Source organism: Pomacea canaliculata, linkage group LG13 (assembly GCF_003073045.1).
Source record: "Pomacea canaliculata isolate SZHN2017 linkage group LG13, ASM307304v1, whole genome shotgun sequence".
Classification (NCBI taxonomy): Eukaryota; Metazoa; Mollusca; class Gastropoda; order Architaenioglossa; family Ampullariidae; genus Pomacea; species Pomacea canaliculata.
The window spans coordinates 7,412,839-7,440,565 of NC_037602.1; the positions used below are offsets into that span (position 1 = coordinate 7,412,839).

Here is a 27,727-nt window from a genome sequence, read left to right on the forward strand (position 1 = left end):
TCTGCGTTTTATCATATTCTCCAATTTGTTGTGTTGTATGCATAAACCCAACAATAATTTTTTTGTGTATCAACATAAATACCACAGCCACATAGACTGGTAGTTTTAGGGAACTGGGCTCCACTAATTCTCACAGCTCATTCTTTCATACTCTAGTTATACAACACACGCACATAAACTTTCATATTTTATTCTGCAATACTTGTGCCATAACTTCCATCAACTGGCTTAGTAACAATTAGAGACTACATTATAATCATTCCTGTTTTGACAGTGTGAGAGAGAAAGAAATAATGTGTAAAACAAGTTGCCCACCATTTCAATAATACATGCTGAGCAACAGCAGAGAGCAAACTTCACCAAAAACAGTTACACAATCCTCATAAAAATTAATCTCTTCCACTCATGGCATTTTAAAACTTAAAACGTCCCAGGTCACAAAGAATCCAATATGCTTAAACTTTTGAGAGAAGTACACACCGCAGCTTCCAGTCTGTAATAGCCAATCTGTGCTGGTAGTGCTCACCTTTTCATACCAAAGGATCCAGCCAGAGATAACAGAAAGTGTGATTAATGAATGATAATGAGTGTGGATGGCCAGTGTTCTGCATGCTGCCTGATGGCTATGAGCGAGAGCCGAGGAGTAGTGCACAGTTATGGCATGACCAGCGACATGAGCTGTTCTTAAAGTAGTATTAAAGAATTAAAAGAAGAAACGTGGGTGCTGACAAAAGGCCTGTGATTTTGTTCGCAGGCGATGTTCAGCTAGTAGTTTCCACCATCTGACTGCTGCTTGACACTGAAACAAAGGCAAGTGACGTCACATATCTTTCAGTTTCTTATATATCTTAGTTATATCTTGTATATATACACCATACGACAAGGCATTGTATACTCTTAATAATTTAAAGAGATCTCCATTCTTGTGCTGACAAACATTTAATGAACAAACCATTAAAACATGGCTTCTGCAAAAGAAACATTAGTTCAACAAATTTGCTCTACAAATAATTGCATATTCAAACCAAAGACAGCAGTAATGAAAAAAAAAAGTGAAAGCAAACAGCAATTAAGGCTTTTTATAAAGGGGAGGCAATTTAACCTGGTCAATGGTGTAAAAAGAGTGTTACTGTTTCTGTACAAACTACTTCCAGTGTCTTAAGAATGTAAAACTACACAAATGCAAAACTGTCAAGCCATGAATTTAAAAAAAAAACCACTTTCTACAGCATATCTTTTCCTCCCCACTTCAATCTGCATTGAGTGACAATCAAATCCGCTGATGTCCACATGGAAATTCAAAGCTATAGACTATGAAGAGATTATGTGGGATTAGGAGGCAGGCAAGGTAAATCAGAAGGTGAGTGCGTAGACTGGCAGGTAAGGCAGGTAGCAGAGAGAGGAAGCATGTGGCTGCAGCAATCAGGGAAGAATGTGATTTATTGTTAGTCAGCATCAGAACAACAAAATCACTAGTCTTCCAGATCACGGCAGCCTGGGTTAGTTTTTTTTTTTCTTGATCAGTCAACTTGCAAGCCCAGCCACCAAAAGGCACCAGTCACTCCCTTGGACAGCCACTTTAGTCTGTCCCATGTTTGTTACTATTGCGCATATGGGAGGCTGTGCAGACAAACTATCAGCATCTGATTGCCTAAGTTCCCAGCAAGCACCAAGCACATGCATGGTTATAAAAGTTTAACAAGTGACCTCCCATCAAGCAGAAATGCGCTCATGATACAGGCATTCAATACCAGGAAAGGCTTCTGGAGGAAGTTTTTAAAAGCATGCAAAGATTATTCCAGCATCCACCTGCAGCCAGCAAGGCATAAAGAGGACATTCCATGGCAGTATGTCATCCACTCTAGCAACAACTAATCTGTAGCCAAAAAGCCTGTTCTACACTATTGGCATTACAAAACTTCCCCAAACTCACACAAACGTGCATAAGCAGATTTTCTCACATTTTCCTTCCCTAACCACAGCCTTGCACTTCAGACATCAACTACCACACCAATAACTAGCAAGATTTGATGAAAAGTTCTAGCTCAAATTACACCACCAGCAACTGTTTTACACAATCAAGACCAACCAACAACCTCTCTGGAAGTTACATTATCTACAACTATAAAATACTTCAGAAACAGCAATGTTGACACAATCCAACCTATATAGAAATAATGCATCCTACTTGACTCTACCTACATAATCATTTATGCAGTAATTCTATCACTAAGTCATCAAAAAAAAAAAAAAAAAATCCATGCACATCCAAAAAAGAAGAAATAATCTCAAGCAAACAAAAGAAAAGCAACAGAAGTATATGCAATAAGCATTGCAAAGGGTAGCAGGCAAGCAAACCTAGATAAAACCACTAACCCTCTACCCATAAAGCCAGAACAATGTTAATTTTAAATTACACAAAACAGAAACTAAAAAATAGGTATGTGCAAAAGAAATTGTGGAAACCAAATTTGGTGCAGGCATAGTCTTGTTGTGGGTTAGTGTTACAAAATGAAGAAAAAAAAATCAATAAAATAAACACAAAATGACCAGAGGAAAGGACAATCATAAGTTCTGTTATTTATTGAAAAGAACCACATGAGACTAATATAGATTTGTGTGCTTGTTTTGATGTGATTTTAGTTCAGGCCAAACATGTATATGCAAAAAAAAAAAAAAAGAAAAAAAAAGGGATTTTGCTTAAAAAAATTCAATAATACAAATTTAAATGCCAAACATACTGAGTATGTTGTACAGGTGCATGTACATTAACGATGCTAACATTCCCTTTAGACATTTAAAACATGAGACTTCTAACTTTAACTTTTAAAATCATCTTAACTCTGTCGTCTACAACAGTTTGTGATAATCACTTACAGTATTTTAAGAAAGCACTTCTTTACTCAAAAGACAATAATCAAAAACCCCATCATTGGATCCCAGTGATCCTGGACATTGCAGTTCTGATGGACTTTCCAATGCATCAATATGAATTCTTTGTCAAACTGTGTACATAAAAACATTAAAATTGCAGATGTCTAATCTTGTGTAAGGTACCTCTCACATAAGCTTACCTGAGCTGCAGCATGTATTGAGCATTCTGTATCTGTTCTGGGGTTCCAGTGATGCTGATTATGCGCTCATTGGATCCAGGTAAAGCTTCATCAATCACAATCTGTGCTCCAGATCGTCGCCTGATCTCTGTGATCCGAGCTCCACCCTTGCCAATGATAGCTCCTGCCATCTAGATATATCCAGAAAAAATATCAAACTGTTAAGAGCATTTTACTCCCTCGTTTTATATTATGCAACATGTGATGCCCAAAATCAATGAAAATGTCTAAGACAAAACAGTTAACCCTAGCCAATGTGCCACAGTTGCAGCCCTATGCTCCACTGGGGGAGAATAGGAACAAGAAGCTTATTCAGATATATTTGTTCAAGATGCAATCTGTATTCCAAGGAGCTGTTTTTGGTTTTCTATGTAAGAAAATGCAAGACAATGAATGAAATGGGAAGTTCCTTTTCATACATATCTGCAAAATATTGTACACTATCCCTCATTCAATGATGATTAAAGTTCTTTATGGTTATTTTAGCATCAAAGGCAATATTGGTACTTCTAGACGAAGATCTCTTGTGGCAGTTTGAGTGGTAGGAATGCAGTGCAGATGTCAAATGAAGTACATGGTACAAACTAAGAATTGGAAATGGTGGCAAGAAAACTAGGTCTGGGCAGTGAACAGAATTAAAAGCAATAAAAAAAAAAAAATAAGTAACAGCCACAACCAAAAAAATATTTTGTCCAGTTAAGATAGTAAAAAAAAAAAAATGGGCACAAGGCAAATGAAAAAACAACTTTTACTTACTTCTTTAGGAATGGTGACCTGTGTTGTCTCTGTGCCATCCTCTCCAAAGGACATGCCTTGACCACCACTGATGTTAGTCTGCAACATTTTCGGTCAACAACAAAGTGCGTAAAGCTAATGCATACAGCTGTAACTACTGATCAAGTAGATTTTTTTTTTCTTTTTAATACTGCTGAAAGATTAGTCACAATGGAACTTCCCTTTTGATTAAACTTGAGACGTCAGTATTTTTTAAAGCTAATGGAACTCTTGTGATCCCATCAACAAAAACCACAGCATTTAAAAAGTGTGAAAAACCTAATACAATAAGATTGTAGCCCTCCAACTGGCAGCAGGCTATATATATATATGCATACTCTAAATAACAAGGTTTGACCTTTAAGTGAAAGTTTTACATTTGTAAGTTTTGTTATAAAAGTCAGCTATTTCATCAGCTCTCTGGAAACTGAGCTCATCGAACTGTTCACTCTACTAGGTCTTTAATATATATATCCCATAAATAAAAATAAATCAATGTCTGAAAGTTTGGGTTACCAAGATAATCATAAGGCTGAACTAGAAATCATAAAAAAATAGTTGTAATTATAGTCATGCGACTGGTCTGCCTGCTTGTCTTCCTCTGCATATTTATGACACGTTCAATCCTTATTGTTTGTTCCCTTATTCATCTGTGAGACTTTTATCTCTATCTTTTATTGCCTGTCTGCACACACTCACACACACACATGTATATATACACACATTAACAAATTATGTAAAAGAGTTGACATCAAAGCTACTAGCTTCTCACCGAGTCACCACTGAAATTTTGCTGCATGCTGCCATGGTCACTGCCTCCACCCAACAAACTGCCTGTAGCCAGATAAAATGTTTAAGGGACTAGCAATCAACATATTGGTCATTAATGTCTTCTACAGAAGCTTAGCTACAAATGAAGAACAGCTAGGAATTCTCCATATCATTAGCATTAAACAGAATGAAGTAATTATTAGAATGTAATAAATAGCGACCACTAAGTGATGTTTTAGGAATACATGGTTTCAAAGTACAGTAAAAGTTTACTAGCACCAAAAATCACATAAAAACTCACCACCTCGGCCCATGCCACCTCCTAAATTGCCCCTGTAATGGAAAAAGAAAAAAAAAAACAATTACATTACTGTGTGCACTAATGAGGTGCCTCAAATTTAAGTAAACAGTTATCAAGAATTGTCGATACAAGAGCATTTCCACACACACAAAAAAAAAAAGAAGATATAGCCGATTCCACTATTAGAAAAAATTTACCCCTACCCCAACCCAACAACAACAAAATCTATGAAGCTGTTCTTAAATCAAGAAAGAAAACATATGTTTTCCTTCAAAACTCCTGCCACTATGACATGTTTGTGAACACTGGCTGTCTTCCCAAAAAATTTTCAAATCTCTTGCAATGTCTTCTTTGCAAGTTACACACATTACGCACAATGCTAACTTATTTTCGTTATACTGTTCTATTTTTCTTTTAACTAAAACATCTTCAATTGACTTACTCTATTTGTAATGTTTCTTACCTCATGCCACTTCTGCCGAAGCCACCTCCTCTGCTACCAAGTCCATCTCCCATGCCACCATCTCCCATACCTCCAAAGCTGCCTCCCATACCTCCGCCAATGCCACCACGCAAGTTTCCAATGCCCCCACGGCCAAACCCTGCACGACCTCCACGCATGCCTCCTCCAAAAGCACCACCCATGCCCATTCCAAAGTCATCCATGCCTCCCATTCTGGAATCAAATATGTTAGCAAGAGCTTCATTTATTTCCATTTTTACAGGTACCTTGGATTCCATTATATATACAGAAATAGCTTGAAAGTCAAAAATTACTGCAGATTGAAAGCATGTTGGTTTCTGGGGTTATAGCAGTCATTCTCAAGATTAAAAGTGTGCTGACTTTTTTTTTTTTAAATTTCGAACTTGAGTAAAACAAAGGAAGTAAAAACCAGACCTACAATTAAAAAACAAAACAAAACAAAAAACAACAACAACAACAACAACAACAACAACAACAACAACAAAACAAAGAGATAACAGAAGCAGCATACCTGCCACCTCTCATTCCTCCACGCATGCCTGGTGGCACAGGGGCCACAGAGCCCCTTGGAAGACCTTTGCTGCTGCGTGATTCTGAGGAGATGTAGCCCCCATACTCAGGAGCTGCAAACTCATCAAAAAATGATGGGTCGTATGGCTGAATGGGGCCTTTTGGGGGTGCCTGCAAAAGACAGATGCGCTTAGCTGTAGGAAAATCTACATAATTATAATAAAAATCTTCCTTTTTAACCTCCACTCCTCTCTCTCTCTCTCACACACACTGATGATACAATGTATCACACAGGTGATACAATGTTCTCCATTCGCACTATGTAAAAAAAAATAAATAAATAAACCATGCATCCTTCATTTCAACTAATCACCAAGTACAGTGCACACTACTCACCGACTGCAGCAGCTCGATGATTTCCTCAACACAGCCAACAACCACCTTGCGTTTGCCAGTGATTCCAACAATTCGGTCTGTGGAGTTAGGGCAGCAGGTGCTGTATACTTTAATTCCTGCTCCAGTTTTCTGCAAAGGAAAAGTACGATGTATTCATGCAATACCAAAACTTCAATTGCACAACAGAAACAGGAAGAATATTTGCAACCAAACTGTGTCCAAAAATATTAAACAGTAAGATCTCTTGGAAAAAGTATTAATGTCATGTAACATATCATTAGTCCAATTCTGTGGGCATGATAGAATTATTAGTTTTATGGATCGTTTGTAAGCATGGATGTGCATCTGATGGCAATGTAACAAAAACTAACCTCTCTCAGTTCTTTGACTTTAAAGCCAGCCCTGCCAATGATGCAGCCAGCTTGACTCTGATGTACAATCATGCGGATCTCGCAGTCATACTCCCCATGCTTATTCTTGTACTGCTAACAACACAATGAAGCACATGCCAAGCTGTCAGAATAGATTTAGTCAAATCTATTTTAACTAGTTTAAATACAATCTCAGTCTCTGTCTCTTTTTGGATGCTTAGTTTGGAGAATCTAGACAAGATTTTATTAAAAATCCCTTCAACTTCATGGCATAGATGTTTTGTGAATCTTCTTGAAATCACTATTGCACTTTAAACTTCTTTATTTTTTTTTTTACTTTACTTCCTTGCCTACAAAGAAATACCTGAATGTTTACAAAAGTTTCGATCATAACCTCAACAAGGTTTATTGTATTGTTTTCAAATATAAGCCAACATCATGGGTATTAAACAGTTAATGAATCTACAGCTGCAGCTTGATTTTCTCATCAGTCTGTATTGTAAAAATGATTTGTCAGATCATGGAAGATTATTTCCCTTGAGTTAGAAGTTGAAGTTATCGGGGCTTCTTTTTTATTTAATCTGCAAACAATAGGTTTTTTCTCTCTTTTTATTGGGGTCAACTATTAAAGCTACTAATAGTCATGTAGCAGGAAAGAAATTTCTGCATTTATAGTTGTTTATACATGCAGCAATAACAGATGCACTATACAAAAACTTGCAGAACCTCAGTTTTTCTAGGACAACTCTTTTTTTTAAGTCCCCAGAATTTTCTAACAATCAGATGAACATGATAGGGACAAACTGTGAGAACAAAATGTGATTTAAAACAATAAATCCTATTAGAAGTAAATTGCTTTCAACACGTAACTAGTGTACAAGCATAACTATCATAAAACGAAGTGGCTTGTGCCTGGCTAAAGCAATGCTTAAGCTGCACAGGTTGTACTCACATCCTCAAGGCAAGGGATTACGTCCATCAGTGCCTCTAGCACTGTTCCCAGCTCAGCTGAGATGGTCAGCACACTAAACAGACAACAGATTCCAAGGTCATTGGGGGTCACTTATGTGTGACTACACACACACACATTTAACAGCCCACAACCAGTATTTGGGCCAAGGCACATAAAGCAAAAAAAAAAAAAGGCTTGCATGCATTCTGTAAATATATATACCCACCCAAATATTCCTGCAGTTGAACCGATGACTTCCACACACACACACACATTTAAACTCGGAACATTTTAACCCTTGTAACAGTCAACATGAACAAAGCAACATTAAGTTTCAACATATTCCACACACAATATGTATACCAAGGATGCTATATACTGTAGCCAGTCATAAGCAGAGTATTTTCTCAAGTGGACAATTTACTGCGATAACACCATAAATTTTTATCAAGTTTTTTGTTTAAGCCAGGCTTTTAGCTGTGGTCAAGATTATATTCAATGTACAATCCAAAAAGTTTTAGTCCCTACATATTTCTCCCGTTTTCACTACAAGAGACAGTAGAAAATAAAAGCTTATTTAGCTGACATTGGCTATGCTGGAAATGCACGGCCACAATCTTTGTAAATCATGCAACAAAAAAACCTAGTTATTACTGTTTTATACCGTATATGCATGTGAGAAACAATGAGGAAAAAAAAATATAGGCCACCACCCAAAAGGGAAAAGGTCCATAACAGGACTCAGTTTTCTATGGATCATTTTCACCTACATTAAGCCTATGGTTAAAAGAAAATCAGATTAAAACTTGAAACCTTTTCTAAACTTCTCTAGCATAAAAATAACTTGCACCTGTTTCCATTACAAACTAACAGTTGTAATGTCTTGTATTTCAATGGTGAACATTATTTTTATAGCATTGCATCAAGAAGGAGAAAAAAATATGATAAGAAATTATTGGTATAGTTGTTATGGGTATGTTCTGATTTTGATAAATCATTCCAATTGATGACACCCCTTTTTCTTTAATCCTTTCTTAAACTGTCCTAACAAACGGCAGAAACCTTGCAGCAACAGCAAAAAAAATTTCAACTAGTTCTGTTGTTAAATGAGGCAGGACAAAAGCTTTTATATTAACAGAAATGCATTCCCCTACTCCTTATCTTCTTAGGTCTTAAGAGTGCTATACGATCCTGTGGTGGAAAGACAAAATTTTATAGGTCTTCATTTTAACAAGTAACTATTATGCACATAGCACTTAAGTTTATTCAAAAACTAGTATGAATAAGCTACGGGTTTACCATAAGATAAGGTTTTCTATCTTAAATCCTTCACAAACATGACGGCACCAAGACTAAGCAAAATAATAATTTTGAGTGTGCATCCCTGATATACATAAGTAAACCAAACAAAAAAGTTGATAAACAAAACTAAAGCTAGACCAAATAAGTGTTAAAATAATTTTCACTTTAAATTACTTTTCCTACCGCCAACTCCATGAAAAAAAAAATGTGATCGGGGTTCTGTTCAAATCGGTATGAAAATTAGCTATGTAATCCTCTAAATTAGATATTCTTTTATTGATCAATAATTCTTGAATCAATAAAATTTCAGTATGCAGAAACAATGACCAGAGTAACATGACCTTAAAGTAACGACAAAATCACTGAAATATTTTCGAACTGCATCTTGATAACTGCAATTTACTGTTATCAAAACAAATGTTGACTTAGCAAATTGGAAATATATTAAACTCTGACACTTATTGCTGCCTTTAATGAGGTCTTTGTTCTACAAAACTGGTTTAGGTTTACACTGGACATCAGTAAAACGGATATTTATTTAAAAAGAGAACATTACAGGTCCCCAATCACTAGAGCATATTTTCTGCTAAATAAATGACGTTTGTAACCCCTTTACAAATTATAGAAAATGATGGAACAATATGGAGGTTTGGCAAACTGGAAAGATATCCATCTATAATCATTAAAGCTTTGTTTAAATGGCTGAATAATAAGTAAAAGGAAAAAAGGCAGTAAATGGATGGAACTTCGACACACTAGTGGAGGGTTCATACCGTTCTGGACCGTTGCTATCAGGCACTGTAACACTGGCTTTGAACTGCAGCGTGGACGGGTCAAGGACGTTCCAGGGTCGGGTCAAGGACATTCAGGGTCAAGGCCATTGGTGGGTTCAAGTTGGAGGCGGGCGGACGGGCGAGAAAATGGGGTTGGAAGAAGGTGGATGATTATGAGTAAAAATTATGGCTAAGGTTGTAAAATACAATAATAAATAACATTTTTGGACAAAAGCATAACAAGGAAATATAAAATTATGGAATGGATAAAAAATACCCTTAGACATTTGGACTTCTGATCTGGGAAAAATAAGAAATATGAATTAGTGGCAAAGGCAAGAGACATTTCTGTGTACTGACAGCAATACACAAGGACACTGGCTGCAGTAAGGGTGTCCTTGTATGGACAGCCTTCTTCTGGACACCTGTCATGGGCAAGGCCTGGAAAGGATGGTGGGTGAGTAACATGGCCAAAACTGTTTTAACAGGCTAGGCAAGCCCTGCTGGACCCCAGAAACCCCCACGGATCAGTTATGGACCACAGGCACCTAGTGCTGATGAAAACTGGGATCTAGCAACAAGCAAAGAGCTCAGACAGAACTAGGACAGAAACATCTGGGACGTGAAATCACATTTTACCAACAGCGCATGAACACATTCCTTCCGACTTAGTTTATACCTCTGCGTGCCTGTATTTCTCTGTGTGCACATGTGCATGCGCATGAATGTGTGTGTGTGTATATATATATATGCATGTATAGGCAGAATAGAGTAATAGGAAAAAATGTGCAATGATTAAAAAATAGTGTACAAAGTATTGCAAATTTCAACATAGATAAAACAATGGAGGGCCAAGTCACATGCTGGTCTTTAGACAATCTTTGAGAAAACTATATTTTTACAAAGGTGCTTAAGTCAACCGAAGATCAGTTCACATGAGAACTTGAGAGGTATGCCTTTTACTTTTCGGTTTAGACTTGAAAAACTATTAAGCTGTTAACTTCCTTACCAGCTGCATATAATCGTTCATTTCAAAACCAACATATCTTAACTACTGCCATTTAAAAAATGTTTTAATAACTTTGATGTCTAAAGATTTCACCTTAGTGAAAAGGCCCTGTCTGATTATCATCAACATTAGCCTTTAATACTCTCTTTAAACAATGACTTTAGCAAAGCAAAAGCGCACATACACACTTGCCAGTCAATCACACACATGCACGCGAGCGTGCACGTGCACCTACCCACATAACCACACACTGAGCAAGTATTCCCCATGTGCATCACTACACAAGTGCTTATTCTCTATACATGCACACTCTGTAATAAAAAGTAAACATTTTTATATTTATAACTGAAACGAAATTTCAACTCCTGCATCTTTGTTACCTGCTGTATGGGCCACAGTCTGGTTTTTTCACAGGGACCAATAAAAATATGGCAAATAGCTGGTTATAATATTAAGCAAATGTCAAACAAAACCTGAAATATGTTCCTCTGATGATTACCTAAGTCAAATAATTACAACAGACAAACATGGAAGGTGTGTAAGATTTAATAAAAGGCTCTGTTTCTTAGATATTAACAATAATCAAAGTCTTTTCATATTTATATTAATAAGAAATTATCCTAAATACCTGTCATTTTCTCCCTGAGTTAACCCTAAAAATTAGTCAAGAATGACTTTTCTTTCTGCCCATAAAAATCATGCCCCTGAAAAACAATTTTCTTTAGTCACCCCCTTAGAGCATCAATAAAAAGCACACAACAGAAAACAACTCACATCAGTTCTCAACCTCTTGATGTTGGCACCCCCCTTGCCAATGATTGCTCCAGCATTCTGAAACATGTATACAATCAATATTCTATGCAAACACCTTGTGATTGACAGTGACAAAATCTCTCCTACTTTGCATGTCACAAATGATATAACTTTATCCCAGGCACAGACATTGTGAAACTTTTCTTCCTACAATTATTTTTTAAAGACCAAACTCATACAGTAAGTTAAGCTGTCTAAAGACCAAAACCCTTTAGACACCTTCAATTATAAGTGCGTGCCTAGTGTAGGAGGGAGAGCTGAGAGAGCAGAGAAAGAGAATACTGTCTGCCTAAACAGACTTTCTTCCATGCCAACCAAGCTGTTTCCAAGCTCCAAGTCAGCTCCTTGAATTGTTTTACTGTCTAAACACTCTTGCCGATCTTAAGAATTGAACTGCAAAGAACACTGCACCACAATAGACTAACTGTGCTAAGGCTGAACTAAACTAGAATTTCTGTAGCTCAAAGGTAAGCAAGCGGTAGCCCTTGGAAACAAAAAAAAAAAAAAACCGAGGAGAAAATAAGAAAGGGGTAAGGTGGGGCATAATCATTTTTCCAGGGGTGGTGGATGGCAGGCGAACTATATACCTTGTCAGGCATGGGAAGGACATTTCAGCTCTACTGTCTCCTAGGGGATGAAAATCAAAGGGAGAGTACGGTGGAGGGGGGGGGGAAGAGAGAAAAGAACATAGTGGCCGCGCCGTCAGCTGGGAGGTAGGAAAATGTCGGTAGCTGACACATCACGCACACTTGCCAATGGTTCATCTAAAACGGAAGTGATCGTTTGTCTGGTCGCCACCCGCTGTGCGCTCCCAAATGACAAGAATTCCAGCATATCGATCAATCTCATCACTGCACAAGTCCTACACCACAAGCACTTCTGCTGATGCACCTGCTGCGACCCCCTACCTTTAGCGTCGCCGACACTATCCCCCTCCTCCCTCCATACCAAGCACCAAGTAACAATCTAACGGTCAAATGGATGCCTTTCGACCTTCTCCCTAGTAACATATTTCTTCCGCCCTCTCCCCAACCGTACTTCCCTTAAATGACGTTTTTGTTTCGGTAAAGGTAGCCGAAATATGATAAGAGCAAATAACAAACTGCAGCATCTAAGGGTGAATGGGAAGGATGGCTACTGCTCAAAAAAGAAAATTTGCCAAATGTTGCATACAAGGTTGAAGACGCAGTGATTTATCGTGAGGAGTGGTTAGGTAAGAACTTGACCTCTCTATGAAAACTAGTTGTTACGATCACCACCGTTCCCTCTCTCTGAAGAATGTTTCTTTATTCTGCCGTTGACGCTTACTTCTCATTGTATGGACTGCGCTCCTGCATTATCTTCTCCTATGAGATGTTTCATAAGACATCCTCGGGACAGGCCCATACATCGCTAAGTGAAGGCACTAGATAGAAACTGTCAAAACTGACATAAAGCCCGCCCAGTTTGCGACTAGTAAAGAACAGGGCTGATGACTTTAGGTGTAAAATCTTCCCTCCTCCATGTGGCGACCCCTGACTTGAAAGCGTGGATAACATAATCATAAAAAAACATAGGCGCCCACTAGCCCTGGTCATTATGTGGCAGGCTGTCTGAAAGGGAACTCATCATGCACACGCGAGTTACTGCCCCGTTAGTAAGAGGGGATCCAGCAGTTAGGACAAGAGTTAAAAAAACTATGCATGCGTGTGTGTGTATTTATGTATATACTGAGTAAACAAAAGCGTAATGCTACACATCGACTACAGTTACGTATGGCCTGAATACGAGGGCGAGTCATCTACTGCAGCACAGCTGGTAGCTTCTGCATGGGCAGACGGACAGGAAGTGTTTGCTGGATAACGTTCCAACAATGCAACTATTATTTTTCTGCTATGCGCGGTTTAAAATCTTTTTTTTTTTTCGTTTTCCCCCCTTCGAGACAGTCACAGATCTACAGCCTGGATGCCAACCGGAACATACCGCGTCTTTTTCGCCAAGCCGGTCACTTCACAATAAAGGACTTCTTAGATGACAACGTCAACAATGTTTAAAGATGTCTGCTTCTTGCCGCCCACTTCTCTCTTTCCCTCTCATACGCACCACCACCCCACTTCCTCCAATATGCAGAACTGACCTTGCTTTGCAGCAGTATGCGGAGTTCAATGCGAGGACCTTCACCGCGACGTCTCTTGGGGGCATCTTCCATGTTGCTGCCAGGGTTCTCCTCCTCGTCCAGAGGGCGCTTCATTCTCCCTGAACACAACAAAAAGTAAATGGAAAATTAGCCTTCTTTTCTCCAGCACAAGGCTTTCATGCACCTACCTAATATAAGTTTTATCTAAATCAAACAAAGCTCCCACACGCAAGTACGTAATAGACACAAGACGACGGAACATAATTTTGTTAATGATGGTGACTGCGGGCTAGAACTGTTTACAGACGCGAAACTAACAGCTGACGCAGTAGAAGCAGAGACTATCGTACTCGTAACTCAAGGACACCGACATGTGCCGACAATCACCGTAAGAGCGCCTGGCCATTGGTATCCAGCCTGCCTCCAGCAGCTACATCAAGACCTGCTGTTTGACTTTTCGTATCCAACCTGTTTACGCAGTGTTTTCCGCCGTGCCGACAACGAAGGCAAATACCACGGCGAGTCAGTCGCACTTTATTGAAACGATGAAAAAGGAGACTTCCATGTAATAAAATAATACCACTAAACAATATTAACAGAAAAATAAAAATGAACAATATAAAACAGAAAGTGTGTTGAAGTGCGCTGTAGTCTCAAAAGGCCACTGTTAAAACAGAGGTGAATGAAACGAAATCCTAAATCTGATGAATAAAGCTTATTATCTTTGAAAACGAAGCCAAAAAAAGCTGTCCGTGGAACACAGTCGTTAAAAACTGCTGGCAAACACTGTAGATGCCTTGACAAGTAATTAAAACATGTACACCAGGGCCAAGCTGGTGGGGGTTCGTCTCGTTAAAGGTGGGAATGCGTGGCATTGGTGTGGCCTAAGGGTAATTTTCTCCCGCCGAACAAGACATCCAAGATAAGGGCGGTCAGAAAGACAAGAAAAGATAGCATTGTAGCTTATTTTGGCCCAGAGTGTTCTAGTGGCATTGCCACAGGGACTGAGCAACGGCCATAAGGAGAAAATTACGTTTCCAACCTACATTTATACGCCCCAATAAGAGCTGCAAAACATCTACAAGAGGCCAGCCAGCAAGCAAGAGGATCCTTTTCTGTGCATCACGTCCATTTCTTTAAACTTTGGTCAGCAACAGATTATGACAAGCTTGTAAACCTTGTCCATGTAAACCGGCAGACGCGTTCTACTTGTAACCGCCGGACACAAACGGTTTACAAATTAAACACTCGATAAACAGCTCGATACGATTACAACATACAGTAGTTAAGCAATGCAACATCATGCAAGGCGTTTCAATTTCGAATTTGCTTCTGCTATGGCGCGGTATAGGCAGACATCAAGTCACTATTAGTAAGAATGTTTAAATGGCAACCCTCCCCAACGGAAAAATGGCATGGGTCCACTGCCATAAACTCTCTTCCAAAAATAACAGGAGCAGATATCGTGACTTCGATCACGAGGCTAAAATGCATTAAATGTTTCAAAAGACCGACCTTTTTGCAAGTACCTTAAAATAAACACAGCATAATGAATGAACGCAAACACCTTGCACCATAGCATTTCTATCACAACAGGGCGCTTCTGGACGTGGTCACAATAGAATATACATATTCTCCTCATTTCAGCAGAGACCCTATAGTAATAGTTGGTCTTCAAACATACTGGCATTCTATTTATAGCGACTCAGTTTACGTAGACGTTAAGACAGGCCACTCACTGACTGTGTCTCTTATTTAATGTCATTGCAATATAACAAATCAGGGACAAAGCCTTTTCTCTGAATTTCTGTTAATTACCCTCATTCCGCTTTCTTGAAACCCCTTACTTCACGTTGTAATATACAAAGACAAAAAAAACAAACAAACAAACAAAACACCCCAAAACAAAGCAAAAAAACAAAACAAAACAAAAACAAAAACCAAAAAAAACTCCAAAACTCTACTAACCGTGTAATAAAAACGTCTTGTTTCAAGGAACCAACACACTCGTTTCTCATTTTCTTCACTGACGTCTCATGAGTATTTTCATATGAGTATCTAAGTACGTTCGCGCACACATGAACCAAACCCTATGTGCACACGCACACACGTTTTTCTTTTTGCAAATTATGAATGGCGTTAGGACAAGACGTCGAAATCAACACTGGAACATTCTAAATTCACGGTGTTCTCTCCCTAAAAATAAACAAACAAACAAAAAAAAAAAACCCTGCAATGCTCCTGCTGTTCTACCTGTTTCTGGAGGCAAACGCCTCATTTCTGGGTCTTTTTTTTTTCTCCTTGTAATTGTAACTGTTACAGCTACGGGAGGGGGGGTGTGAGACTATTTGCTGTGTGACCAATCCGTACATAGGAGGGTTGGTACTCGAGGGAATGGATGGAGGAGGTTACCAGCAAGTTCTGCAAGGCCCGGCTGGTGTGTGTACGCGCCCACTTGAGAAAGTAGGAGGAAAGAAAAAAAAAATGTGCTTATGGACGTGAAAGCAAGAGAAATAGCCAGCAGAGACGGCCCACATTAGTATGTAATGAATTTGACCATGTAAATGCCCCCGTTGTCGGCATTGCGCCACGTTAAGTACCTTAACAACGACATTAAAGAGACCACTAAAGCCTTCTGTATAGTCCGCCTGATAAATAGGGTTTATTTTTGAATCTGCAACCCAGATCCTTCCACATTCTTCGGTCTCCAGCGTTCGTGCGGCAAGTCCACGTGATTTATCTTCTATATTAAATGGCATCTCCTAACACACACACGCACACACACAAAAAATGAAATCATCCTTAGCGCACGCATACATACGAGGAAAAGGATGGAAACAGGAAGGGTTGGAAAGAAGGGGGGAACTGCACCGCTTAACTAATGCCCCACACTACACTGCTGTGCTAGTTCTAGTCGGGTAAGCTAAGCGATCCTCCTCGCCATTAAAGCCGGGATGTCACATCCGTCGTCACCACCTTAGGAAAAAAAAAAAAAAAGGTTTTAAAACCTGCTTTGAAATACCGTTTGGATTTTACTTGAACCGATACCTACCTCATTTCACAGGCGCAAGAATGAAATGGGTCTACAAAGATACTTAACAAAAATAATAATGGTGGGAGGGGGATCGCGTGGAGAAGAAGAAAAAAAAACGGTTGAAACTGTAAATTAAAAAAAACGCCTATTAATTAACCACAATGCTTCAAGCTACACGTTTAAAAGACTATTGAGATGCACAAAATAATTATAATAATCATATGCAATGATTAGGTAAAGCTCAAAGCTCGTACTTTTTTTAAACCAAATCTGAGCGTAAGCCTCTCTTCCGTTCTTGCTACAAGCCTACAAGCACGCAAAGAAAAAGGGCAAAATCGTTGTCACTTCAGTACACACGTACGCCCCATTATTTCTACTCCCAGCTCTCCCAAAGGCCGAGGTCCTCTAGTCATAAATGTATCCATCCTGACTTCTACATTGATATAAAATTTTTTTGTTATTCCATTTAAAGAAAAATAGCACTGCTGCCATCATCACCAATCCTTGAAAAATATTACACTTGTCCCTTGTTTATGAGTTTTCTACCCGAAAGAAGAATGGGGTAACTGTAAGCGAGTTCTATTTCTAAATGCATAAAAGGAGAAAACCTGTTAATAAGGTTGTTTCGCGAAGAATCGCTAGACATTTTAGGAAGAAAGTACCTCTCGCACGCATAAATTCGCAAGCACACAGGCATATATACCCAGACCCTCTTGATGTAGAGATTGCAACAAACTTCATGAACACTCCCCTCGCGCGTGTCAACAGCCCTTTCAGTTGTCAGAGGCAAGTCCAACATCTCGAATAAACTACACAAACTGCAAAAAGATCGCAATCTATGACAGTTGCAACAGCTGGTCTCGTCAAACGGGAATAGGAATTAAAGGTCGCCTGGGACGCGAGTCTTTGTACAGCTGTATTGGTCTATTTAGAAAGAATGAACCGACTAGTTTCCCCCAAAAAAGAAAGAAAAAAAAAAAGAAACCCTCTCCCTTGCCAGGTACCATGCTTCATGCGTTCAGGGCACATGGAGGCAGAGAAATCCCATCGATCTGAACACAAGCCACGCTGCGCAGATGGTACACAACGTCACCAATTCGTGTACTTGGTTCTGGACACCAGGGCAAGCGAGTGTTCTCGCACCTGATATCGGACAGTATAAATTTACCTACATACCCACCACTAGTTCATGTAACAGTCCACTGACCCATGCATGCAACAAACTGCATGTTGGTTTGCCTCAGTTTGAAAACACTCCTTCCAAATTGTACTTTATTGCAGATAATATAGTAACAAGTTTTCAAAACTCTTGAGCATTTTTACAACTTTGTTTCATATCCTCCTCTCTTAAAAATTAATTGGCCGACATTACCACTTTTGCTTTATCTTCTTTAGCTTATGACTCAAGCTGATGGGCTTTCCCGGTGTGCCATTATAGTAGATAAACATAATACACTTTTTAAATAAATAAAAAAAACCCTAAACTTTAACAATACGCTCTCTCTTTCTTCTTCTTCAGGCGACCTTGAGGCATTCGTGATGCTAGACAGTTCCAATCACAAACCCGGATATTGGCACGGAAGTGACGCCACGTCCAAACCGATTACGGCAATCAAGTCATCTGCGAGTGCGGCGCAGAGATCGCGTGCTACTTGCATCTGTCTTGCTTGACAAGCCAGGCACATCGAGGCGGCAATCTCGCTGGCCGGCTGTCGGCCCGACCCTCTCAACCCTGCGTCTCCTACCCATACTGCACCCTTAATCGTGGCCAGCACCTGCCTTTTCATGCACAACCGGGCAACCGATAACAGCAACAGGATGACGCACGTTTTGACATCCTGCCAGATGACAAGACCATGATAGCTGGAACCTAACACGAAGACAAGGACGCTTAAAAACATGAGAATAACATATCCACTATGTCCCGGGATGGGGATGAGAGCTCTTTTGTAAGGTGAAGAATTACCGCCAAAACATCAATTTGAAGGTGGAAGTACGCGGGATGGGGAGAGGAGTTACACTGATCCGCGAAGACCAAAAGATGTGCAAACGCCTAATTATACTGCCTAGCTCTAGCTGAGGGGCGATTAAAAATTATCGCTGACATATCGTCAAAGTATTCCGGTAAATGACTTCTTCAAGAGGTCTTTACTAGACTGATCTCGTAGCACAAGTCATTCGACAGTTTGCCGTAATCCTCTCTACAACCTACTGGATAACAGAGGGCACTATCGGTTTTCTCACAAACAGCAGCCTTGAAACAGCAAGCCATATCCTGGTACATGTACTCGAAACCGCGGTTGGACACCAGCATACAGGTTGAGTGTTGGCGCTTGTGTCATTACACCTAGTACTGTAACTTTGGTAACTGATGATGACATCCGACATCTTCGACGACCTTAGTACGAGTCGAGTGATTGATTTTTCAAGCAATGTATCAGACTTGGCATTCGGCGTATGAAGTGTAGTCTGAAACAGGTGTAGGCTGGGGAATGGGGAAAGAGAACGGTCTCTTCCTCCATATTCCTCTCTGAAGCTTAACGTCTGTTGCTTTGTTGTTATTGTCTGCCCTCCAAGCATAAACATTGTTTCTAGATAGTACCTGAATCTAGTAATTCTAAAGCAAAATGAGCAAGATGACTGGTGTCCTCAACGCTCCGGTTAAAGCTTGCGCTTTCTTCTTAACACTAAAAAGTGCTCGACGACCTCGACTGCTAGTGCGATAGCTGTCTTGTCCTTTCCTCCGCCTGTGTTGCGCTGAGGACGCCAGTCATCTTGCTCAGTTTAACGAGACTATATTTGTTATATTTGTGTATTACTATGTGGCATCTGTGCGCTGTATCTTAACCCAATACACAGACGTGAGAAAGGCGGAGTCATCTATCAATAAAGATTTCTCGCCGAGACTCTTTACCCACCCACCAACCTCCCCCAAAATGGATGATAGCAGCAACGACGCATCCAGAGTGCTAGTTGCGTTTCAACGCGTTTTCTGGCGTGACGACACAGACTCGGGGGTGGATGGAAGTCACTCGCACCATGAAGACTCCGAGCCCGCAGCCACGCCTCCAAAGGGTGCTTAGAGAAGAAGAAAAGAAAAAAATAAAAACAATGTACTGATTACGGCGGTGTCCGTGTGGATAGTCAGCGCTCGATCACACAGTCGACGCCCGCCGTACCACTCTCCAGCACCGGCCGGCGGCGTCGACCGGCCCGTTCTAAAGCCACTGGGTGCTACGGCGTTGGGGCACCGGCAGGGCTTATTGATTGCCCTGTACGTGCACCCCTTTCAAGGTGCGGCGACAAAGGCCACTGTTCAGAAGGGGTGGGAGGAATCACATGGCGGTCGCTGCCTCCCAGTTCTCTTTCCTTCCCCTGCGCGTCTCTATCCACCCACGCCGACCCGGCCCTCCCGTTGTTTCCTCGCTTTTCTTCCCTCCCTCGGTGGAACGCTACAGTCGATCGACAGCCACTTAGGCGCAGGACCTAGCCAACCGTGTCAACCGCCAACAATGGCGGGGCTAAACAAGAGCTGACGCTCGTCTCGACACAGAAGAACAACGGGTTCTACCCCCACCCACATCACCACTCTTTACTTTCCAGCCACCGCCGCCCCCACATCACCCCACCTCCTCCGTCAACTTCCCCCGCGCCTGGAGCCGGGTCTTACAGCCTACAGCGTACGTCGCGCTGCGGGTTAACGATTTTACCCACGAGTTCCTGTACGCTGGTACCCTCACCTGCATCCATGTAGGCAGCATCCACGGAACTTCGCTCCCGCAAAGACCCAAGAGGAATGAGATGTTTAGGCTCTCAGAAGTATGATAAACATAAAAAAGCTTCAATCTGCATATGCATGCCTGTAAGCTAGGTAGACAAAGAAAAACAGCCATAACTACACCAAAAACAAAAACAAGGCAAAAAGGAGGGGGTATATATTGTGAAGAAACAGAATGAAACGAGGGGGGAAAAAAAGCTGACGACCTTTGATCCCACGCGATGTTACCGAAACGTTCGATTTCGTTACCAAGCAGCGGCAGCACAAACCTGAAAAGGCTGCTCGCAACGGCCGTGAAGCCTATTAATCAGTCTAGTCTCGAAGTCTGTCGTTCTGGCAGCACTGCCACACCACCATTACGCCCATCTAAGCTTCAATCCATTCTTTTTTATTATTAGTTAAAAGGGGGGGGGGGAGACCTCCTCCACCTCACCTGAAAATGGGTCGCACGCACAAGATAATGCTCGGAAATTTCGAAAACTCTTCTTCCAAAACGACTCCTCCGAGAACAAAAACGGTTACGGCAATGGAAGGGCGATGCCTTTCCTGGGTGGATAGGAAAATCGATTGCCAACTACTGAAACCTCGCTCCCGTTCGCCCAAGATGAATGTGAGAAAGTGTGCGTCACGAGCACGTAAACTCGACTGAAGCACGTGAGGTACGTATCAAACAGCGTTTCCCAAAATAGCTCACTCCAGATTTTCTGGAGTCGGCGAAGGAGTAATGAAGGAGACGGGAGGGTGAGGAAGCAGTCTTTGTTCATTTGGTTTGCCATCTAGTTTGACTCAGGGGTTGGAGGAGGACGAGGAGTAATCTATGTTGATGTCAGCCGAGGCAGAGTGTACAGATATTGCTAGACCCCTCCCTGCCTCCAACATTGAGGTCAACCTCCGATCCTGATTGTGCACAGGTAGTAATGAGTGTGGCAAATTTGTGCAAGATGCGCGAATGACAAACTTTGCTTGAGACTTTCAACAGGCTAAGCTCGACAGTCGACCAGTCACCTCCTGAACCGCGTCAATGCTCGCAGCTGCTTTTCTACCTGATAAAACTCTTTGGAGATACGACTGCGGGTTAGCATTTTATGTGACTTCAAATTCAAATTTTTGCCCAGATGACAATTGACTTTTTAAAAAACGCACTCAAAATTAAAAAGTCTGAAGGGTGGAGAAAAGGCAAGCAGTGGTAAAACATAAGAGGAAGAAACATGATGAATGGTTGCATTAATTCTGATCCTTAATCGGAAGAAAGTGTAAGTTGCTGTCCACCCCCACCCTCGTAAAAAGAAACCTAAAAAATGCCGTCAATTCTCACTTGTCGAAGTAAAGTTTAACTGGTAATTTTACCATTATACGCTCAAAGTTAGAAAAGAGTGGAAATAATGACTACTGTTGCCATCATTATGTGACATTTTGGTACATAATAGAGCTAAAGGCGACAGGAGCACTCGAACGAAACCTGAATTCTGCTGAACGCAAGGACTTCCTAAGCAAACCTTCATATAAGCTGAACCGGATACCTCCAAGGAAAACTGAGCCACGCATCAACAGGAGGTCGAAATACTCGCAGCATTAGCTTGTGACCAAAGCTGGTTCTCTCACCTGAATTGCTTGCGCTGGCGTCACACGGAGTGCTCCCTCCTGGCCCACTCGACGCCGGTCCGCGTTCTTCCGCCTCCTGCGCAGCCGGCCAGGCATGACGGTGCGGCAAACGCTGGCTTGTCCCCCTCCCCCCCTGCTGGTAATGCCATCGAACCCGGGCCCCACCCGTGCCATGACAGACTGGGTCAGGTCAGACGGACGTACCGCTTTAGACGCCTTCTCCTGGCTCTTCTGTTTCTGCTTCACGTCGTGCACCCTCTCATCCTTTCGCTCGGAGCGGTGCCGATGGCGACAAAGCAAGTTCGCGTCGCCATCGCTCGTCGTGCGTCCACAAGAGTGAAAAACAGAAGGGGTGCCTCCCAGTCCCCCGTAGCATCAGGTAAATCGTACCTTATTTGCTTTGCCATGCTGCCTGGGATCACAGCAACTTCCCCAACCTCGCTTCCATCAGCCATAAGGCCCTGCTAACTGACCACCCTTCGCCCGACGGCTGGCGAGTGTGGGAGGGTGGAGACAGCTAAGCAAGTTGACAAGCAAGTCGACGGGTGCCAGCCGCTCAAAGAAGCCTAGGAGAATGGCAGGCGCGCGCACGCACACATGCGCGGGCGAGCGCGCGCGCACTCGAAGCACAGCAAGTGCAACAGTAAGCCAGCCCACCTGAGGCCTTCGCCAACACGCCCCCAATGCTTGTGCCGTCCACGCCGTCCCCTCCTGAGGGAGCCTGCTGCCAGCCAGTGTTGACACTCTGTCGCTTGGCGACAGCCAATGGAAGCGTGACAACGAGTCCAGGTAATGCCGGCTGCTCTCTCTCTCCCGAGCTCCGCCACGTCTGCCATACATGGGCAGGTAGCAGGCACCCAGACATCCATCCATGCATCTGTCGTTTCTAACGACGACGGCTGCTACAGACCCCGATGGGCGCCATTAAGCAGTTGGCTGTAAACGATGCCTCGGTTGGAGATTTCAGCGACGGGAAAACCCACATTAACGGGTCACAGGTCCGTGCCTGTCCCATCTTCTCTGCAGCAATGTGTTCCGGCACGCTCTTCCAAGTCTGGCATCAGACCTATCACGCCCGCCCGGGTCAACTGAACCCTTAGCATGATCCCTTCCTGTACACGAACCACCCCTTAAAACCTAACCCAACCATGACCAGTATCGTCTAACCAGGTCACGAGGTTTCCGTGGTGATATACGTGCTCGGATAAAGACTCGCCACTTCAGTGCTGTATATTATATGCATGCAGGAGACTAGCCACTAAAAGGTAGGGAGGGGGCAGCGGTAGTTGGGAGAAAAGATCGGCAAATTCAAAGAGAACACGATGTCGGAACCAGTCTGGAATGGTGTCGGATGATCGACTACTGCGCTACAGATAATGCGTAGGTCGCGAACAGCTTGTTCAACTGCTGCTGCCGCTCAGTCGGTGAAAATACGTACCACACACCACAGATGACTTATCTTCGTTTGCGGTAGAAGCTGATCTTGACCTAACTTGTCGCTAGCTGCCACAGTCACAACGCAATAGCAATACAAATGCAAGCATAATAAACGATCGCTCGTTCTACACGCTTAAGGTTTTCTTTTGTTATGACTTTACTACAGCCAGTATAGTCATCTCCACATGGGCAGAAACGAAGAGATTGCATGCAACTTTTGGCAAGGCTCGGTAAGCCGCTTTTTGTCGACTTCAGATGAGTGTTCAAGAACTGATCTTCCAGCTGTCATATAGGCTAATTTCTGTGATCACTAAAAGAGAACTTCCACAGGCACAAGCAAGCACCACACAAAAATAACCCGCTTGGGAAGGGGGCACCAGTAACCGTCACCCGACGGACGTAACACGCGAGCCACCTCCTGCAGCAGCGCACTCTGTAGGTACAAAAGCACGACGCTGCATATCCACCCCACGAGTTCTACCACAACAGACAATAATGAAGCCTCGGCATGCACGGCTGCAGAAGGGCACATTCAAATCACGGGTGAATTATTAAAAATATTTCCTCGTCCCTTCCCTCCCTAATTGGAAGTCGTGTGGGCCGCAAGTCCTAATTGCGTTGCAGCCGACCAATCAGACCCCATTTCTTTAAAACGTGATGAGTTAGGAGCGAGAGAAATATTAACTGTGTGATTTTGCAAAAGCACTACTTTGCTACACTCCAAAATGGTTTAAAGGGCAAAGTAGATGAGCAGGACAAATATGATGTGACGAGAACTGCGAGTCAAACAGCTGCAAGGACGTCTAGATACGCGATGTATGTTTCTGGCAACTGATCCTAATCAGAGAGAGCTACAAGCACACTTAAACGTACATACATTTTAACGAAAAATCAAATGCAACACACTTCTCAAGTGCGCATGTATCGCCATTTTCTTTCCCCAACCACCATCGTTACCACCATACATAGAGTATCCTTTAACCCTTAACCTTCTGGGGGCAAATTATGTCTGGCAGCGAAACTAGACGTTTATGCAATTAGGCACACAAACACACATATATAAAAATTAACGTTCACTCAAGTATTCGGTAATCTGTCCAAAAAAAAAAAAAAATAACTGTCTAAATGTTTCGCCTCACTAGATAGTCACGTAATCGGACAGCTTCAGGAGTTGGACTATGGACGTGTATAGGTGGATTGCTGTCTGTCTGCCAAGACCAACGCTTAGCCTGTTGCGAAAATCTCCGCTGTTAGTCACGGCGAGCCTAACCAAAGAATGTGACTAAACCGGAAGTTTTTTAACAACTGCCTCGTTTCAGTAATTGACTGGAAAAAAAAATCGTCTGCCAGCAGTCCAGTAATACAAGTTCGTGGTTGGACCGAATTGTTACGACTCCGAAATAGTTACTAAGCTACACTTGTCAGTCTCCCTATTCCAATTTGGTGCAACTTTCAAATGAAAGAAAGAAGAAAAAAAAAAGAAAGAAAGAAAAAACAGACCGAAAAAAAAAATCTACGGACGTTTCTGAAAACAGCAAGCGAGAAATCAACCTACATCTCAAGGCAAGTACTCGATGTCGCATAAACTTGCCTTCTCAGGGAACTCGAATACAAATCACCAAATCAATGAATGACTCTGCAGTCGTCTAACCGTAGTTCTTCTGTCTGCTGCCACAAAGTGTGACTTACAAAATGTTCTACAATGCGCTGCTGACCATTCCCATTTTCGTGCCATCATGACTTATGGCGCCCTGCTAGAAGTACAAAAATTTCAGTCGAGTTCATTTGTTTACAAACGACATGCACGCCGCGACATGCGCAGCTGTAACTCGCTGATGACGCGGAAGCACAAGCCTAACGTAAATGCTAGGTCAAAGCATTCGCACGGGCCGCCACGGATGCGTTTAAACGTCCTCAATAGCCAAAAGCGACCTCGGACAAGATGGTCTGCAAAAACAACAAAAAGCAAAACAAAAAAAGCAAAACAAACTAAGCGTAAAGGTGCACCCCACATGACAGCTGATCACGCGGACAGCTGACAGCCGAGATCACTTTTGCTTAATGTCCAAACTGTCACAAACGATTCTTTTTAACAAAAGACGGCAACCCCGCTTGCAAGCTCCCACGGGAGTCACCATCAACAGTAGAATAATAATAATAAAAAAACGGCGTTGTCTCCCACGCTGCTTGTTTGCTGCAAGCGGATGGAATTCCAACTCTCACAAAAGCGAGCATCAGTACATTCAGTTGCCTTTGTCGTCTACGTGTCTGGTCATTCGCGGCAACTTGTTGCAGTTATATTCCTATTGAACACGAGTCGTGCTCGGCTAAAGTTAACTGCTGATGCGGATGTTGTTGCTCAAAGCGCTAACACAGGTAATGTGAGAGTAGAGAGAAAGAGGGGAGAGGGTGAGCGCAGGCCATAAAGCAGACAAGCAAACAGAAGGTGCAACCAAAAAAACTGCAGGCACAAAGCACTAGGCGGGACAATGGAACGGAGACTGAAAATCTAAGCAAACAGCAAAGCGAATCTACTAGAATATAAGAATACTTGATGTTCTTGTGAATACAAACTATAAACATAATGCCAAGCAGTAACTGCAATTCTCAGCTCTCACATGGTGTTATCAACATACATGCTTTCTCTCTCACACACACACACATCGCTAGATAATACAGTATCGATAAAATGGCGGCGGAGCTTTAAAACTCACTTCACCGAAATCAGTATTTGGCTTTTTACGCCACTTTATCCAAACAAACGTTAATTTGTGTCTGTAAGACAAACTTTACACTGGAACCCCAAGTTATTTTAAATTTTAACGCTAGCATCTAACAAATGGTAGCAAGGAAAAATTAGAAGTTTGAACAGCCTAATTAAGACTGCTATGGGTAAGAAAAACGTGAGGATACCAGTGAAATACAAGGGTTAAGGAAAAACGAGGAAGGAAGAATTTAACAAAAAGTGTTATCTTAACAAAATATACTATCTTAAACAAAATAAGAATGAACCAAAAGATGGTGGTGCCAAAGTCATGCTGGTATTTCCTTTTCTCCCCCTCCACCATACATGGCGTAGGCCATCTCTCCCTTTCGCACTCCTTCCTTTGCCTTCCGGAAATGTTCTGTGACTGTACTTCAGCTAGGGTCAAATTTGAAATCCTGGCGCTAGTAAACAATTCCTGGAGAGCTTTCCACGTGTGCATTTTTCCATCGTCTTCTGAACTTTCTACTTATATTTTAGTTCTCTAAGTTAACATTAAACTTCAAAATGCTTATTTTTTTTTCTAATCGAAAACATGGCAAAGTTCATTTACATTTTTCCGGGTGGATTAACGCTGTTTCACAGCAAAATCGAAAGTGGTAAGGAATTACACAGCTGACGAAGATTTGAAGCGAAAATTGTTTATAAAAAAAAAAAAAAAAAAAAAAAAAAGGATGTAAAAGGCATTGCAAGATGCGTACCGCTCAACATCCGGGCTTTAGACCTTTCAGCAGATCCTGTTTACAAAAGACAAAACTTCTGTCACTGAATTTTCTCAAATCTCAAGACGTTGGAAAGACACTAAAGCTGTCACGCAGTCAAGCTCTTCGCAGAAATGAAAGGAGTCGGGGGAGAGGAGAAATGAAAAAAAGGTTTGACAGAAAAGATGGCAGTGAAGAAAGAAAAGAAAAAAGTGAGGAGCACACAGGTTACTGAAATACCTGTGGTTGCGTGCACATAAACTTCCACCAGGACTTATCAGCACCAGCCAGCCCCACAGCCCTAGTGCCAGCCTCTTGAGCGACAAAACAGTCGGCCATTTAAAGTGATGACGACTTAACGTTATAAAAGGCGAAGGTGAGAAAGAGTGAAATTCACCAAAAAATTTTAATAGTTTCGACGACGTTAATTTTTTACCACGTCAGCGTAAACTACGGGACGTTTGCGATTTACTCCCAAACTGCACAGCGCCTCTCTGCGGTGGGAAGCGACCCTCAAGAGGCTGGGACTGGGGCGACACAGCCTTGTGCACACCCGTCCTGACCAGTGTTTCCCATCTATGAAATGCAAGAGATTTTCGGACCCCCCTAAAAATTGTGGATTTTCACAATCCCCAGATAAAATTATTGTGGTGTAATCACAAAAAAATCACATCAATTTATACGTGTTAATATGTCATGAGCTTGATTGCTGCTTTATTCGTGCCT

The 27,727-nt window shown here is 41.8% G+C and overlaps 1 protein-coding gene across 17 annotated transcripts in view; it reads right to left on the minus strand.

The window, feature by feature from the left end:
• Nucleotides 1-174: 174 nt before the first annotated feature.
• Nucleotides 175-27,727, minus strand: part of LOC112553940 (heterogeneous nuclear ribonucleoprotein K-like) — a 47,474-nt gene continuing 19,921 nt past the window's right edge. For 9 of the 17 annotated variants that reach the window (XM_025221456.1, XM_025221455.1, XM_025221448.1 and 6 more), the window contains 13 exons: nucleotides 13,686-13,804; nucleotides 11,531-11,587; nucleotides 9,748-9,791; nucleotides 7,673-7,745; nucleotides 6,721-6,834; nucleotides 6,350-6,478; nucleotides 5,955-6,124; nucleotides 5,423-5,635; nucleotides 4,960-4,991; nucleotides 4,660-4,721; nucleotides 3,870-3,947; nucleotides 3,075-3,244; nucleotides 175-799 (listed from right to left, as the gene is read on the minus strand). In XM_025221456.1, coding sequence (XP_025077241.1) covers nucleotides 766-799; nucleotides 3,075-3,244; nucleotides 3,870-3,947; nucleotides 4,660-4,721; nucleotides 4,960-4,991; nucleotides 5,423-5,635; nucleotides 5,955-6,124; nucleotides 6,350-6,478; nucleotides 6,721-6,834; nucleotides 7,673-7,745; nucleotides 9,748-9,791; nucleotides 11,531-11,587; nucleotides 13,686-13,799 — 1,290 coding nt within the window. In that variant the 5' untranslated portion in view covers nucleotides 13,800-13,804 and the 3' untranslated portion in view covers nucleotides 175-765. Of the gene's footprint in view, nucleotides 800-3,074; nucleotides 3,245-3,869; nucleotides 3,948-4,659; nucleotides 4,722-4,959; nucleotides 4,992-5,422; nucleotides 5,636-5,954; nucleotides 6,125-6,349; nucleotides 6,479-6,720; nucleotides 6,835-7,672; nucleotides 7,746-9,747; nucleotides 9,792-11,530; nucleotides 11,588-13,685; nucleotides 13,805-22,099; nucleotides 22,284-27,001; nucleotides 27,038-27,727 lie in introns of those variants that run through there. The other 8 variants (XM_025221453.1, XM_025221445.1, XM_025221442.1 and 5 more) reach the window with 3 other exon arrangements.